This window comes from Gobius niger (assembly GCF_951799975.1).
Source record: "Gobius niger genome assembly, chromosome: 3".
NCBI classification, from domain to species: domain Eukaryota; kingdom Metazoa; phylum Chordata; class Actinopteri; order Gobiiformes; family Gobiidae; genus Gobius; species Gobius niger.
In genome coordinates this window covers 21,565,058-21,581,123 of record NC_136854.1, presented here as the reverse complement: position 1 = coordinate 21,581,123, position 16,066 = coordinate 21,565,058, and the positions used below count along the sequence as shown (strand labels likewise).

General features: G+C 41.1%; 1 protein-coding gene across 3 annotated transcripts in view; it reads left to right on the top strand.

The window, feature by feature from the left end:
- Nucleotides 1-15,541, top strand: part of apbb2b (amyloid beta (A4) precursor protein-binding, family B, member 2b) — a 39,271-nt gene extending 23,730 nt beyond the window's left edge. The window contains exons 5-18 of one of the 3 annotated variants that reach the window (XM_079554354.1): nucleotides 2,057-2,301; nucleotides 2,376-2,507; nucleotides 2,976-3,047; nucleotides 3,555-3,605; nucleotides 4,454-4,539; nucleotides 4,884-4,941; nucleotides 6,048-6,194; nucleotides 6,575-6,702; nucleotides 10,080-10,194; nucleotides 12,241-12,328; nucleotides 12,440-12,520; nucleotides 12,621-12,736; nucleotides 12,804-12,983; nucleotides 13,521-15,541. In XM_079554354.1, coding sequence (XP_079410480.1) covers nucleotides 2,057-2,301; nucleotides 2,376-2,507; nucleotides 2,976-3,047; nucleotides 3,555-3,605; nucleotides 4,454-4,539; nucleotides 4,884-4,941; nucleotides 6,048-6,194; nucleotides 6,575-6,702; nucleotides 10,080-10,194; nucleotides 12,241-12,328; nucleotides 12,440-12,520; nucleotides 12,621-12,736; nucleotides 12,804-12,983; nucleotides 13,521-13,691 — 1,670 coding nt within the window. In that variant the 3' untranslated portion in view covers nucleotides 13,692-15,541. Of the gene's footprint in view, nucleotides 1-2,056; nucleotides 2,302-2,375; nucleotides 2,508-2,975; nucleotides 3,048-3,554; nucleotides 3,606-4,453; nucleotides 4,540-4,883; nucleotides 4,942-6,047; nucleotides 6,195-6,574; nucleotides 6,703-9,395; nucleotides 9,512-10,079; nucleotides 10,195-12,240; nucleotides 12,329-12,439; nucleotides 12,521-12,620; nucleotides 12,737-12,803; nucleotides 12,984-13,520 lie in introns of those variants that run through there. The other 2 variants (XM_079554352.1, XM_079554353.1) reach the window with 2 other exon arrangements.
- Nucleotides 15,542-16,066: the final 525 nt, after the last annotated feature.

Genomic DNA, 16,066 nt, shown 5'->3' with positions numbered 1-16,066 from the left:
AGGGAGAGTGGGGTATGACTTAGATGCTGTCTGTTTGAGGGCTAACTTAACTAGACCGCCTGAATTTTTTTCATTATTATTTGATAGAAATGATGCATGTATTCTTGCTTTGTTGATGTGGATCTAGCCATGCTGGATATGTGTCTGAAAGGGGGTATCTTTTGCCCTTTTCCCTCCCCCCTCAACCATTACTTCCATGGAGGGACATTGCTAACACAGGCTACCAAAGCTAAGTGCTACATAGTTTTGACATATTTTTAGGTGCTATGCTAATGACTAACCTTTTGTAAGCACTGCCAGCGTTTGAGTTAAGTTATACAGTGTTGTCAGTTGTATTGCAGCAAGATTACAGACAAAACCTGTGCATACACATCTGCCAAGAGGCTAAATCACCCCTCAATGTCTTTCTGTCCCTCTCTCCTACTTTGCTGGTTTAATCCACATTCAGCGGCCTATTTATGTCGTGCGCACACACATTCATTCAGGCCCCATCTTTCCTTTTGCTCACTGCACAGAGACACATTTAGGTTTTCTTGCTTGTAGTTTAAATGGCTTTGGCCTATTTTCTGAGAACAAGAGACTACTTTACCCACAAGGCACTGCTTTATGTCTTCCTGATATTACAGCATCGTTTTGAGCACGTGTCAGTATGAGTTGTTGGTGTTTTTGTTTGATCTAATTAGCAGGGGCTTTCATAACTTGCCGCCGTGTGCACGTGTAACCGAAGTCCTTTCTGATTTGGGGCCGGCTCAGTCATCATGATGAGATATGGGCTGCTGTCGTTGCCCCAGGCCCACAGGCTGTGTTTCATCAGCCTGGTCAGCAGTTTGAGGACCCTTTGTGCGGTCGCAGATGTGCACACAAACACACCGAGATGCACATCACCGCCAGCCAACAGTTAACCAGTCCTCACAGCTTATATCACCTTTATGAGGTGCTACACCACCTAATGCAGTCCTGCCTCTGCTTTATTGCCTTTGCATTTCTGTGTGTTGTGCATTATTCAAGCTTTGACACACGTCTTCGCTTTGGTATGTCTTGGTTTATAACTTGAAATGATTGCCTTGTATGTAACTGTGAAAAGTAGTTATGACATGATTTCAGAATATAAAAGTGCCTGTAGACTGTGCCATCGGCTCCTAGTACATTGACGCAGTAGTAGAGGCAATTTGAGCTTAGAAGTAATCAGAATGAATCTGTTGAAGCTGCTCCCCCTCATGACATTATCAGGTTGGTTAAAGCAATGATAGAGTAGTTAGCAGTGTTGCTCAAACATGCATGATTCTAAGTGTAATATAATCGTTTAACATGTTCAGGAGGTTTTGTCCCCTTCACATAAAAACAATCTTACTCTGTGTAAGATTGTTTTTATGGGGGACACGGGGGGACACATTCTGTGATACCGTAAATCAGAATAGCCTACTTCAATTTGTTTTGAAGGTACTCAACTTTAAATAGCCATTATCAACATGAAAGGAGAGGTAGAAAGTTGTGAGCTTTATTTCAGAAACAATTGTGTTGTTTTTTTTTACCTGTTGGAAGTCATAAAACATCAAAACCAACCTTTTAAAGCAGTACTAAGTAACTTGTTTACTTTAATAAATTATTTCCCTAGTCCCTCTGGGGGTAATACAAGTGTTAATGGGATGATTGGGGAATCTTTCACTTCCCCCTGGTGTCTCTGGCCAGAAAACCACCCTTACAGCTTTCCAGCCTCCGGGTCGGAGTCACCAAGACACACTAATGGAATCACGAAGAAGAAGCTAACAGGCTAAGATAACAGCGGGCTAGCACCACTTAAACAGTATTTACAGCCATGTTTGAGTAAAAAAAAAATCTCCATTGTGTAATTGGATGTACAATATCCCTCTCTCCCTTTGGCTTTTCTGTCAGCGTTGTATTTACTGTCATGGACAATTAGTGAGTAAAAAAACGCAACATGCTACGACACCTGTAGTGGCCTCTAGGGGGATGAGTTACTTAGTGCTGCTTTAAGTAATAGAATGTTGTGTGTCTTACTGATATATCACAAATAAAGTTATGCACTTTGTCTTAGATATCTGGAGTGATCAGTCGTTCCAGACCGACCCTGACCTGCCCCCAGGATGGAAGAAGGTCAAAGACATGGCTGGGATCTACTACTGGCATATTCCTACAGGCACCACCCAATGGGAGAGGCCTGCCACCCACCCTGCACCCCCCAGCCAGACCGACTCCCTGATCCAGGCCGACCACACAGTGTCACCACCACGAAAACAGTCCCTGGGCTCACTTAGCCCGTCACCTCCTCCTGACCTGGAGGTGAGAAGCAGGAGTAGACCTAACTTTCACTCATGTACAGTACTATGTCCTGACTCATCTGTTTGTCAATATAGTCGTGCCAGGCAGAGATATTCTACAGGGCGTCCACTCGGTCCAGCAGCACCACCTCCGACAGTTCAGTGGAGCCTCTCTCCAGTCACGAGTCCATTCTGCCCACATGTGGATTTGTCAACAGTTGTTATTTCGTACGTATGAAATTACTCACTCTTTTACGACTGTAGAAGCGCCTGTTATGCTATGTACTGACTAAGTCTTTTTCAAAAACAAGACATAACTAGTAAAACATTCTCACAGGGATGGGTATGTGAAGTATAAAGATCAAAGGCCTACCTGTCTATTGAACCAGATGTAACACAGAGAAGGTCAGTGATGCCCCTGTGTTGTTAATATTGGATTGCCATAGCACTCAAGTCTATCCATCAGTCAATCATGCCGGATGATGGAGGGAACAGCAGACTGGCAGAGAAGAGCAGATAAAATATCGATCCCCACCCAAAGGACTGATGCTGACAGATGGCACATCCCGGCCAAGCATCAGAGGTGTATTAGACTGTGACAAGAGCCGGGATGTCAAACTAAGACCGATGCTATCTACAAAGAATTGCCATGATCTCTATTAACATTACGATCTTTTTTTATTTCTCTGACTTTAGCCTCGTTCCACGTCTCTACATGGGATGCCCGATCAAGAGGGTTGTTCTCAGCAAAATGATGATGAGGACAAGGTTAGTTGTTCCTGTAAATACCTTCTCTGTCCTGTTTTTCTTTCATTGATTTTCAATTATGTACCGGTAAATGACATGTGGGTGTGTGTTCTATACACTGCAGTCAGCCAAGATTTCAAAAAATAGTGGGACATTTCACCAGACCTTTAAATGCAATAATTGTATATTATGATAAGTATTTAATTTGTGCTGTTAAGTTTATGGGAGCCTCTCACTTTAAAGAAATAACAATATATAAGACATTATGATGAAGCTGACTGCACAATGTTTCGGTAGCATATGTACACATTTTGAATTAATTCAAAATAGTGGCATATTTATAACATTTATAATATGGCTTAGGTTTTTGCTTTGCTCTTTGCTCCTCATTGTGATGAAACAGGATGTGGACTGGAGTGAGGCAGTGAGCTAACAGCCCTATTCTTGTCTTCCCCCCCCCCCATGACCCCTCCCACCCTCGACCCCCCACTGTGTATGAACATTTGTGCATTTTAACATTGTATGTAGAAACCGCTGTGGAGTGAATTTGGCGGAAAGATTGATAGTGAGGTGTGGAAGGCAAGTATAATGCATTCTCCACGGAAAACCTTCTTTGTCTAATGTCATCTTCTTGGCTATGAATATTTTTGCAATACGTACAATATCCCGTGCCTGAGTGAATGCATGTGTGGCTGATGCTTCAACTGACATGTAGCTTCACCAGTCACAGCATTTTATCATGGCTGTTAATGAAACTGTTCCTCTGTTAATTGGCTGCAACTACGCAGTTAACAGTCTGCTCCTTTCTGAATCGTCCTACTTCTAAGAGGACATTTAACTTAACGCTAATGTGCTAGTTCATTGCTCTATGCTGGATGCAGCATGCCCCATCACATTAATACACTGATGCCTCCATCCAGCAAAGGCACGCCGCCTCCCTGTGGATGCATGCTGACAGACACTTTATGGGGTCACAGTGTTCATGCTTTGTTTGTATGTCACTTTGAAGCCTCGAGTTCACTTTCTCCTGCTTGACTTAATACAGACAGATAACAGATCATGTGCTATTACAGGGGTGCCCAAATGCGGCCCTCAAACCAATTTTTGGTGGCCCTCAGGCTTTTTCTGGAATTGGCACACGTCGCCAGAGATGGTACTTTTTTCTGCGAGTTTGATAATTCCACACATTGCTGTATGTGCTTCAATATGTGGCCCACATTGAAAAACGTTTGGACATCCCTGTGTTTATAAACAACCCTTCAATTTTATGAGATATCACGTTTGATATTTCATTTATTTATTTTCTGACTTAGCTTTATGATAAAAAAATGTCACGTGAAGGAGGCTTTAATTTGGGCATTAAGTGATAAAACACGTTGGCTGGTCTCATAATGCCTTGCTCACTCTGATATCTCCTTTGGGAACAGGATCTCCAAGCTGCGACAGTGAACCCTGACCCCAGTCTGAAAGAGTTTGAGGGTGCGACACTTCGGTACGCCTCCCTGAAGCTAAGGTGAGGAAAGGTTCCCAAACTACAAAGAAGAGCTTGTGTGAAACAATGTTCTTGTTTTTTTTCCAAAGAAAACCATAAATGGCTTTTACGCTACATGAACTTCCTTATCTCGAGTTTGGATCAGCCTAAACAGGAAGCTGGGAATTAAGGCCAGGAAATGGGTCCATGTTTCTCCAGTTAGCATAACGACCATCTATAGCCTTGTTAAACTTACACGCAGGACAGCAGCCTTGTTAACAAAACAGCAAAAAGCTACAAAGCTGACAACAGCACACAGCTGCTCTGTTACTGCGCCCTGTTTCCCGAAGTCATCTGTCTTTTTTATGTGCTTCTTTTTTCCTCAGGAACCGTCCACCAGCTGAAGAGGAGTCTGGCAGCGTGAACAGGGACACTGAAGTTAAAGTAAGAGAGCAGAAAGTATTGATAACTGTCAATATACAATGTATTCAGTTTTTACATAAAAAAAAACACTGCAGATAAAATGTACAATAACCAGAACTGTGCAAACACCAGCATTATTTATTCAAGATACAAAATAGTATATTTTCCTGATCTTTCACATGTGTCTTTTATCCTCAAGTCTGTTTTGCTCAAGGCCTTTTTGAATGTGCCTTTTCCTACGTATTTATAATCATGCCGTCCATCAATTCACCGCATTAAACAAAAACAAGCGTTCACATACTTTTTTCTTGGAAAAAATAATATGTACCAGGCAGAATCAGCATTGAAAGTTGCAACACTAGCAGACGCATATTTCAAAGTGAAATAGTAATACCATGCTGCCCTCTTGTGGAGAGTTTCATGAGTACATGTTTCCATGTTTGTCAAAATCATACAGTTAATCAAAAGAATGATAATAATTTTAGTTTCATGTTTAAGTGACTTCTCCTAAATCATGCCAATCAGGCATTTGGCATTATGTTGTTTGTGTCCATCAACAGAGGACTGACAGACTGCAGTCGTGACATGAAGAAGGACAGATTAAGACTTCAGTGTTTTTCTTGTCGTGCGACTGATTTAGCCATTTTGTGTCCGGTGATGTGCCGATGTGCCTGTGTTTGGCTGGCAGAAACTCTCAAACCTTAGCAACAGTGTCACTGTGATGAATACCAGACACAAACACAGCACTACAATCGGGGCATCTGGTCCAGTAGCGCACTCGCACACAAACACACACACACACACACACCTCCAGGGCAGCAGCACACTGCAGTATCAAGATTGGCTTGGCTCCCTCTTTCCTACTCAAAGAATTATCATAAGCTTCACTTAACAACAACAACTGCCACCTCTCTTCACATGTGGACAACATCACATGGCTGAATGTATTTTAAGCATTATAGATAGCACAATTCATAGACTCAGCTGTAATACAAATACATTCCTGGAATCCTGATCTGTTTTTGTACAGTTTTGATTGTGCTTTGTCATTTCTTTAAGTCACTACATCTAAATAAAACATTAACAAATGATTATAGACGATTTACTGGTTGTGTTCTTGTTTTCAGTGTTTTGCCGTTCGTTCTTTGGGCTGGGTGGAAATGGCTGAAGAAGATTTGGCTCCTGGGAAGAGCAGCGTGGCTGTTAACAACTGCATCAGGCAGCTGTCCTACTGCAAAAATGACATACGAGACACTGTTGGCATCTGGGGAGAGGTGAGCAGGATATTGGACACACACAAAAATGCATGTCTTTCACAAGTCTCTTGTAGATAAACTGAACTGTATGAAGCAAGCAGGATAGTAGGAGAAAAGTAGAAAATGTAGCAGAATGTCAAGACTAGGCTGAGAGATGAGTGGAGAGAGACAAGAGCAGTGTTACCTTTAGCTCTGCTGCACTTGAGATTAACATGAAGTGACAGGACAGGCAGCAAGTACATCCCTCCTTAAATAACCTTTCACATTCAGTATACCACTTTTGAAGACTTATAAGTTATTCAAAGAGTTTCACTCAATATACACAAAAAAGTGTAGTTCACTAGTTCCACTAGTTTCTTTCAGTTGCAAAGAAAAAGACTGTGATTTTATGTCCCCAGGGGAAGGACATGTACCTGGTGCTGGAGAATAATATGTTGAACCTGGTTGACCCCATGGACCGCAGCGTGCTTCACTCCCAGCCAATCGCAAGCATTCGAGTCTGGGGCGTAGGTCGGGACAATGGCAGGTGAGTTATTGCAAAAAAGGTCTTTGGGCCATTTGTTGTTTACTGAATCCATTTCTGGTTTGGTCTTGGATTTAAGATTCCTCTTTACTTTATTGTACAGTAATCACTTTCTAATATGATGGAAATAGCATGGTACGTAGGGGTAATGAGGGATAAGGCATTTTGAAGCCCTGTTTCATGTTTCACCATGTTATGGTGAAAATTCACACAATACACACATCATTTCGAATCTTTACACTGGTTTAGGGTTTAGGGTAAATGTAATATATTTCTATGCAACTACACTTTTTGGTACTATGCTGTTTCCATCTGATTACAATGTTACTGTGAATTAAAGTAAAGCGCTATCGGATTTAGTTTTGAAACTGTTGAATGCAGTCTGCCCTTTTGGATAATCGACATGCTGTGCGAGGCTTGCACAGTCTGTAAAAGGCAAGAGGTATAATTTCAAGGCAGCAGACGGGTGGCGGGCTGACAGACAGTGGAGCGCAGTTAATGATTAATGACGAGGGGGGTTGCTAATGAAAGATTGACTCATGTGCACTAAAGCGGGCGGCAGTGGAGGAGGAGAGAGAATGACCGATACTCTTACATGGCAAATCCCCACCTGATTGACGGGTCCCAGCTTTCACTCCAGCTTAGCCCCCAAGTGACCATTTCATTTTACCTGAGCACTCAGGCACTGGTCATGCTAATATATAGAATGGTTTGAATGTACAGTATGACATAATTTATGAATAGTATTGCTTAGTTCACACGCTGTCCCAGATACCAGGATTGAATGAGGAGGAAAATACAAATCTAAGACAAGCAAATTAACTTTAAAGTATCTTTAACCTTAACATAGGACCATGCTATCTTTGTGACACATTGAATATTTTTATACCAGCACTGTTGAAGAAAGACAAACACTAAGCTATGCAATAAATAACTAGATATTATTATTCATTATTTAACCATAAGAGTCTCCCAGTAATTCAGAATCTATTTTAGGGGAGGCCTGGCCCTAGAGGGGGACCCTTAGGTACATGTTTTAGGGGAATCTGAAGTATCTGAAGGACTCTTACTGGGGTTTCTTGTTTTATTCATCACATCTTTGTCAACTTTTTGTTGCTCTTTCGTGGCTTTCCTGTTGATTTTTCTGTTCTTGCTTTTTCATCACTCTTTTGCCACTTTTTTGTTGTGTTATTGTTCTTTTTTAATTGCTTTTTCATCTCATTTTTGTCAATTTTTTTGTGGCTTTTTCGTCACTCTTTGGTTGTGTTTTTGTCGCTGTGCTTGGTTCAGGTGGGGGTTAAGAGGTGAAACAATCAGTGTCCAACCATGTGATCAAAATGATGGCGGCGGTCCCACTTTGTGACCACAGGGGGGTGCTGTGTCATCTCACTCTGAATATTGTAGCCCTTTGCACAACCAGGCGATGTTGACTGTAGAGGTTGATGGCTGCTGTATAATTCGGACTGTCACAAGGCTTCACATATGCACACACACACACTTACGAGCCACTGCCCTGCAAGGACAAACGCGCTAATAGCCCGTGGCACTTCTGAAGCCGCGGTTTGCATCTGGGACCTCACATGCACGCACAACCCAGCATAGTAAGATAAAAGGGCCACGTATTAAACCTTTGTTGATGAGCACAGAGCATAGGTGGAAATAGTTGAGCCGCAGCGGAGGGAGGAGGATGTGATGCTTGGAGGGAGGAGAGGAGACGAGGGGGATTTTTTTTTTTTGGCAGGCGAGAGGCAGATAGAAAGAGGGGGGAGGTATGCTTAGTGTTTGCTGGGTGTGGAGCGGACAGGTTGAGTTTGTGCCTGCCTGCATGCAGCATCCCCCCAAAAATAGATGCGGTGAGAGTGAGGGTGCACAGGACTGGCTGCCAAAATAGGAAAACAAAGTGAGTATCTTGCTTCATTGTTTAACTGAGATTTTAACTTCAACAAAATATTTGCTTAGGCCCTGATAGTTTTTGAGTTTTGCGCTGGTCAAGGTTGTGTTGCATGATTTCATCTTTCACTGATGTTGTGATTTTGTTCGCTTTGTGTTTTTCTTTTACATAATATTCAGAAACTAGTGAAAGTACTTAGTTGTTAGATGTACATTTTTAATACTGTTGCTCCTCGGTGGAGGTCAGTTCCTTTTGAGATGACTTTGTATTGAGATTTGCTTTTGGCGTATCTTTCATCACAGGTAACTCACACAAAATCATCTGCCTTCCAGGATGCTCTCCATTCATCCAGGCTTGGGACTGAAACCACAATTTAGTCTGGTTTCTCCCATTGCACAGCGGAACATAATACCCAGTTTTAAAGTTGTGATTGCCTTACCCGCTCACTCCTGGCTGTCCCCTTGTAAAAAGATAAGAGCGTGCAATATAGTCCCCCTCTATTCCCTTGTGCCATAGAGCTCATTATCACTGAGATTACACATTCCCATAGTAACCTTGACATTTCCAGGGGCGTTGGCCTGACAATCATGAGATTACATTAGAAATTCCACCCAGTTCCCTCCTCTTATTTCCTTAAACATCACCGCTAAATGATTGTGCTTTATCCAAATATTGTCTTTTATTCCCAATGGGCTCAGTTCACACACCAATTTCATCATTCATAAAGGCGTATGTCCACTTCAATTCAGAATTTAGAAAAAGGAAAAGTTAACTTTTAAGTTTATCGACCAGAGTCAAAGGGTTTTTATTCATTTTCTTTGCAAAAGCGGTCCTTTCTTCTCCACAGTTCAATGAGGTTGTCCTATTTATTTCACTAACTGTCTGCCTTTCCCCCCCTGCCTTCCCTGGACACAGAGAGAGGTAAAAAACATTTTCTCTAATTCCCAAACTCATCCCCAATCTCCCTGCGTCACCATATTGTACAATTTCCTTTCTATCCAGCTGCTCCCATCTTCAAAGCAGACCTTGATGCATTGTAAACACACACTTGAGAGTCAGAGGAAATGAAATTCATCTTTGTTGTTCTGTCATTTTACAAAGTATGCACGCACACAGGGAGACGACTCTAAAAAAAAAATGGTTTACCCTCATATTAGTTTTTTCTTTTACATGGTGTCACAGTTTTGCAATCACTTTCTGTCTGTGACGTACAAATCATTGAAAATAATAATATCTTTTGTCATTCTTTATTACCCTTATGGTCATTAATAATTACCTTGAAATAAAGTTGTTGTGTGTCATGTGTCATCTCAAGGGTCCAGCATTTGAATGTGTCTATGTGTGTGTTCTGTATTCATTAAAATCAAAAAGGTCACTCCTCCATTCCTTGTGTATCTTGTGTGTCCAATCTTGGACAATAGAGTCACTACGTTATACTTCTATCTCTTTTTGAATATCTTCTTAACCAGCTTCTTTTTTTTTCTCTCAGAGATTTTGCGTATGTGGCACGGGACAAAAACACCAGGATCCTGAAATGTCATGTGTTCCGTTGTGATACACCGGCCAAAGCCATTGCCACCAGTCTGCACGAGATCTGCTCCCGGGTGAGTGCTCTTTACTGATGCCAAACGACATTTAAAGGGATATTTGGGGATTTTTTTACATAGGGCTTCATTTTCTAGTTATCCAGAGTGTTGTTGATTTCGGGAGATTTTTTTTTTTTTTAAGAGTTTAGTGGTGCTAGGCTAGTGCTAGGCTAGCACATGTCTATGGTAACTAGTAGCCTGCATTGAAAACAGTCTGACCCAAGCACAGTGCACCTGAGGCAAATCACTTATAACGCCAGACTACAGATATAATTGTCTGTATTGACTGAATAAATTTTTAAATATATCCATTTTGCATATAAAATAAGTTATATTTGAGCAGCATCAGCTTCCTGGTTGTAAGCTACGCAGCGGCGGCGTGATCTGCTAGGTTACTGGATCCACAGTAGTTTGTTTACCTGCGGCCGCCATTATTACAGATGGAAATCACAAAGGAGCTTTCTACAAATCAGATATGGCAACGTTTGGAGGACTACCCGATGATTTTGAAGAGGTTTTTAATGCAGGCTACTAGTTACCATAGACATGCACTAGCCTAGCACTAGCCTAGCACTAGCCTAGCACTAGCCTAGCACTAGCCTAGCACTAGCCTAGCACTAGCCTAGCACTAGCCTAGCACTAGCCTAGCACCACTAAACTCTTCAAATTTAAGGACTGAATGAATCAAAAAAAGAAATCCTGAAGGGTTGTTTCACTATTGTCAATTTAAAATGACAATAGACCAACAAAAACACACTCACAAAAGAATGGTGCAATTATGAGAATATTGCTGTATGTTTTTTGGTAGCTCTGAGTCCATTTTATTTTCCATTTGCATTGTCAAAACCGCATTGGAATAACAAGTGCAACGTAATCTAATAAAGACAAAGATATAATGTAAGGGATTATGTTGGGTCATGTTGATTTTAATGCTTCATATTTTGTAATACATGAATAATAAAATATAACACATGCATAAAAACAAACACATGGATATGGTCACAATTTTCTCACCTCTCTTTTGTGCAACATTTTAACAAGTGAGCGCCAACTTCACTCTAAAGCTCACTGCTATGACTTATGGAGTAACTATTAATACTGAATACTATTATACAGTGTTGTGATTTGCTGTGCGCATATGTTAGAAGCAGATTTGATTTGGGAGACACAATCAAATAAAGTGTCCTGTAGCAAAAGGTCATTCTGATTCAAGGGCTTTTGTTCACGTATTTGTGACTGTGCGTCTCCAAATTCGAGAGCCACATCCCCTACAAACATCCCATGCCTTTTCTTTGTAACCTTCTTAGAACCCAATCCAAATTCACCTTTGATGTGGAATTAATATTGCCGAGCATTTATATTCGAGGTGTGTGAAGTTGGTGCGGACATAAAACAGCTTCAGCCCCTCAGCTCAGCATAGACTATAAAATGCCTGCACTAGTTGGGATGTATTTACAACGATAAAATATAGGCAGCAGCCCGTTTCATCAGGCCCTACGCTCACAAAGTCCAAAGCAGGATTAAACATGTCAGATGCTCATAAAATAGTTCCAAATACTTTCCTAATCTGCATGGTTCTTCACAAAACAGTACAGACTATTATGAGGCGCATTCGGAGCATATTTATGGATGTGCTTCATAATAAAATGCTGTTAGAGACCTTGTGCTGTAATTGAATTTTGAAAAATCCCTTTTAATAATGCTTGGAGTCTAAAGTCAGCATGAGGTTCAATTTTAAGTTGGTTTTAAACTTGTAAGGAGATGGTAAGTCCTTCACATTCACTCACACATCATGTTTTAGATCCAGAAAAAGATATTGTTTCTGCTATGTCCATATATTTCGAAGGCACCAATGAAAACATAAATTATTCTGAGCTTCTTTGTGCTTTGGTTTAGTTTCTTTGAGTGATAACCTTTGCGGTTTGTTTTGTTGCCAATGGATGTTGGGTTGCAGAACAAGATCCTCCAGTACCTCTGAGTGCCCTGAGTGGACCAGACCAGGTCTAAGCAAGGTCTGAAATAGACCTCATTTGGGCTAAATTAGGTGTTTGTGCTCTTTTGTAGATAATGGCAGAGCGAAAGAATGCCAAAGCGATGGCAGGAGGCTCTCTGCAGGACCGGATGCAGGCGGGACTCGATCTGCCTTTGCAGGGTAGGCCTCATTATTAAGAAACAACAGTCCTAACATGTCGGAGTATGTTGCCAGTGAAACTATTAAAATAAGTTTATTGACAAGTTGTTGTTCTGTTTTCTTTCCTTGCAGAATTTCCCACACCAAAAACCGAGTTGGTCCAGAAGTTTCAAGTGCTTTATTTGGGAATGCTCTCTGTGGCCAGACCGATTGGTAAGTTCAAAGGTTATACACAGTGTAATGAGACGACGTTCTCTATTCCTTCGTAAAGGTAGGATTATAAGTATTAATGTTGTATCTGGTCAATCTTCAGGGATGGACATACTGAATAGTGCTATAGAGACTCTTATTGGTTCTTCCAATAGAGAAGACTGGACCCCTGTAGCACTAAATGTTGCGGATGCTACTGTCACTATCAGCAAGGATAAGGTAAGTTCGACAGAATATATTCTAACTCACTGTATATGATTATTCACGCGTAACATTTCCTGAGCAGGATGAAAAGGAGGTTCTCGTGGAGTGTCGTGTGCGTTTCCTGTCGTTCATGGGAGTTGGGCAGGACATACACACCTTTGCCTTCATCATGGACGCTGGTGGTCATCGGTTCGACTGCCACGTCTTCTGGTGTGAACCCAATGCAGGCAGCCTATCAGAGGCAGTGCAAGCAGCATGTATGGTAAGATGGCGACAAACTTTTCTTTTGAATCAAACCCATCACAGTCATTTATCTATAGAACGTAATTTTATCATGGAATGCACAAGGCCTGAATGAATGAATTTTCTCTGATTGCTTTCTGTCAAGTAAATGCTGTTCCATTCCTGTTCTGGTGTCTTGTCACATTTTCATTGCTTTTACATTGAAACAGGACCATGAGCATGAAACCACCTTTTTCCGCAAGTAGGTCTTTGTTACTTAAAGTGTGTAAGTGTAATTTGTAAGTGTAATGTGTATGAAGTTCTGGCTGAAGTGAGTTTTCTGTTGGTGTTGGACTCAGATATTAGTTCACTGCTTGCAGCTCTTGATCGTGCATCACAGGTTTATATGGACAGACGCGCACACAGTAAAACTGATTGATGATGGCAGGAGTCGTCAGTCATTGATCTCACGGACCACTTCTTACTTGTCTGATTTCCTTTCTGTTCTCAAGTCTTCACACTGCAGCTGTACATCATTTTGCTGTTGTTGTTTCATATTGACTGTTTCTGTGTCTAGCTGCGGTACCAGAAGTGTTTGGTGGCACGACCCCCGTCCCAGAAGGCCTGTGGATCCTCACCTCCTGGAGACTCAGTGTCCCGTCGGGTGTCGACCAGTGTAAAAAGAGGTGTCCTTTCTCTTATTGACACAATCAAACAGAAGAGACCAGTCACAGAGCTGCCGCAGTAAACTCTCTGAACCACTATCAACTTTGCAATGCTACAGTCTCCTGTCACCATGGTAACTAGTCACTGCGAACACCCCTCATCATCAGTAACCATGGAAACAGCAATGCCCAGGGGTTTGGAAAACCTATCCTGGTTCTTGCATTTTTTGGAGCAACATGGAAGTTCACCTTGAAAAGCTTGCTCTGGAGCTGTATCTCCACTAACTGAAAACGCTCCTCCCATGATCGCCCGCCATCGCACACAGGAGGTGTCGTGTACATAGAAATTGTCATCCTTCACAAAGAGCGGATCACAAGAGAATGAATACAAGGGACATGTAATGAGTGGAGCCATTTCTAGCCAAACTGCTGATCTTTGTTTGTCCTTTCCGTGTTGTACCTGTGCTACAAGCATGACTTTGCAAAACCTGGCCTCACCTTTCACATGTTTGTCCTGTCTCTGTAAAAGTTAGAGTTTCAGACAAAACTGAGAAAATCTATAGAAATTTGCAGCTTTGTCAGCCTAAATTCTCTTCAATAACCTGCTCAAGTGCATGAAACTTTTCCTAATATGAACATGGATTCAGTTGTCCGGGACTTAGACTGGACCGAAACAGCAAATCCAAGTCTCATTATTTTTGTAGCCTCAACGAGTGGTGATCATTCACCAGGAAATATTAATGTTCTTGGGAAGTAGACAGATGATAGTCAGAATGCAGAAATGCTGGACAGACCCTGAACCCAGTTTGCTCCTCCAATCAAAGGACTGGATGGGCTTTAGCATGCTGCTGCTCAATCACACGAATTACCATTTCTTTCTGTAAATAACATGTCAGTATTCTGAGAATGGAGGTGTGACCATGGGAAATCAAACAAAGACCGAAGGATTGTTGTGGAGAGGGACTTTCCCGGGCTGCTATTGGTCTGTCTCTGTGGTCACTTGAATGCGCCGTTTGTCTTTCATTGCTAATGTAATATACTGTATGTTTGTGTCCAACAGTGCCACTCCATGTTTGACTTCTTTACACAAGATTCAGTTGAACACAACTCTGTACATACTGTATCCGAGCCTGTATAACAAAAAATAATTACACTTTCTTTTTGAGAGGATGTACAAATTGCAGAGATAAGCAAAAATCATGAGTGTGATACTGTAAAGGGTCAGCCATATCACCTTATTTTTGTCAAACGGCTGATGAAATGTGAATAAGACTAGTCTGTATGTATATATTATCACGTTAATGTAACTTTAGGCATTTGTTTTTGTTATAAGCTATTTTTTCTTTATTTTCTGAATGTCTTTATTTTTATGTAATGAGATGCCTTTTTTGAGAATTCACCAAATGGCCAAAGTGTAAAATAGTTACATGTTGTAGATAAGAAAATCCCAGAGCAAATAGTTGAAAGAGAAGGCAATTGGACGTTTTCTCAGTTGCCAGTAAGTTAATGAGTATATCGAAGCAAATATCTATGCATTATTTTTGACTTAGCAAAAAGAAGAGGTACAGAGCCTTGCATGCCCATGGACAGTTAAGCAGACTGTACTGAACAGAAATATTTTTTATTTTATTTATTATATTTTATAAAGATATATACTGATTACCGGGGACAAGCAGAGTCTCGTGTGCATTGTCTCAGTTCTTGGTTACCCCACAAACCTACAACAGCTTGTACAGTGCACTATGAAGTAGGTTTCCATTGCTGCTCTGAGTGGCATCACTGGCAATAACAGCGGTGAACCTCTGGTGTATCGACCTGCATAATCCACATAATAGACACACACCGGCTTCTGTTTGCAGCTCACTGGTTTGTACACGTTATCAATGTAACCGACTGTGAGAATAAACAATAAAACCAAGTGTGAGATTCATAATTTAATGCTACAGTTATTATTGTGTCATAAATGCGGCCTTGTTGTTATAAAACACTTGTTGATGTCACAGCAACTAAACGAAAAATGTGCCAGGAATATAATGGGTTATCGAATTCAATGATCTAACAGCCGGCCTAGAGTTTGTCAGGTTGAGGATGTGCAAGCCGCTCACAGTAAAGATCAATGTTTTTTTCTTCTATCAACTAAAAACATGAAATATAATAAATAATACATTTTCAAATACAATCTCACTCATAAATATACGTATTTACCTTTTTGTACATCTAGAATTCAACCAGAATGAGAAGATTAAACCTCTCATGTCATGTTGAAGGATTAATGTGCATATGACACATTAGACACAATTTTTGCTAGAACATAGTTAACAGGATTATATTCAAGATTTTGTACCCAGCCTTCTTTAGTTTGGCCATTTTTGTGATGTTTATTGCTTCACTTCCTTATTGGGCACTGACAGGAAGTGACAGATGATGGACAACAATTTTAAACTGTTGCCGTACCATG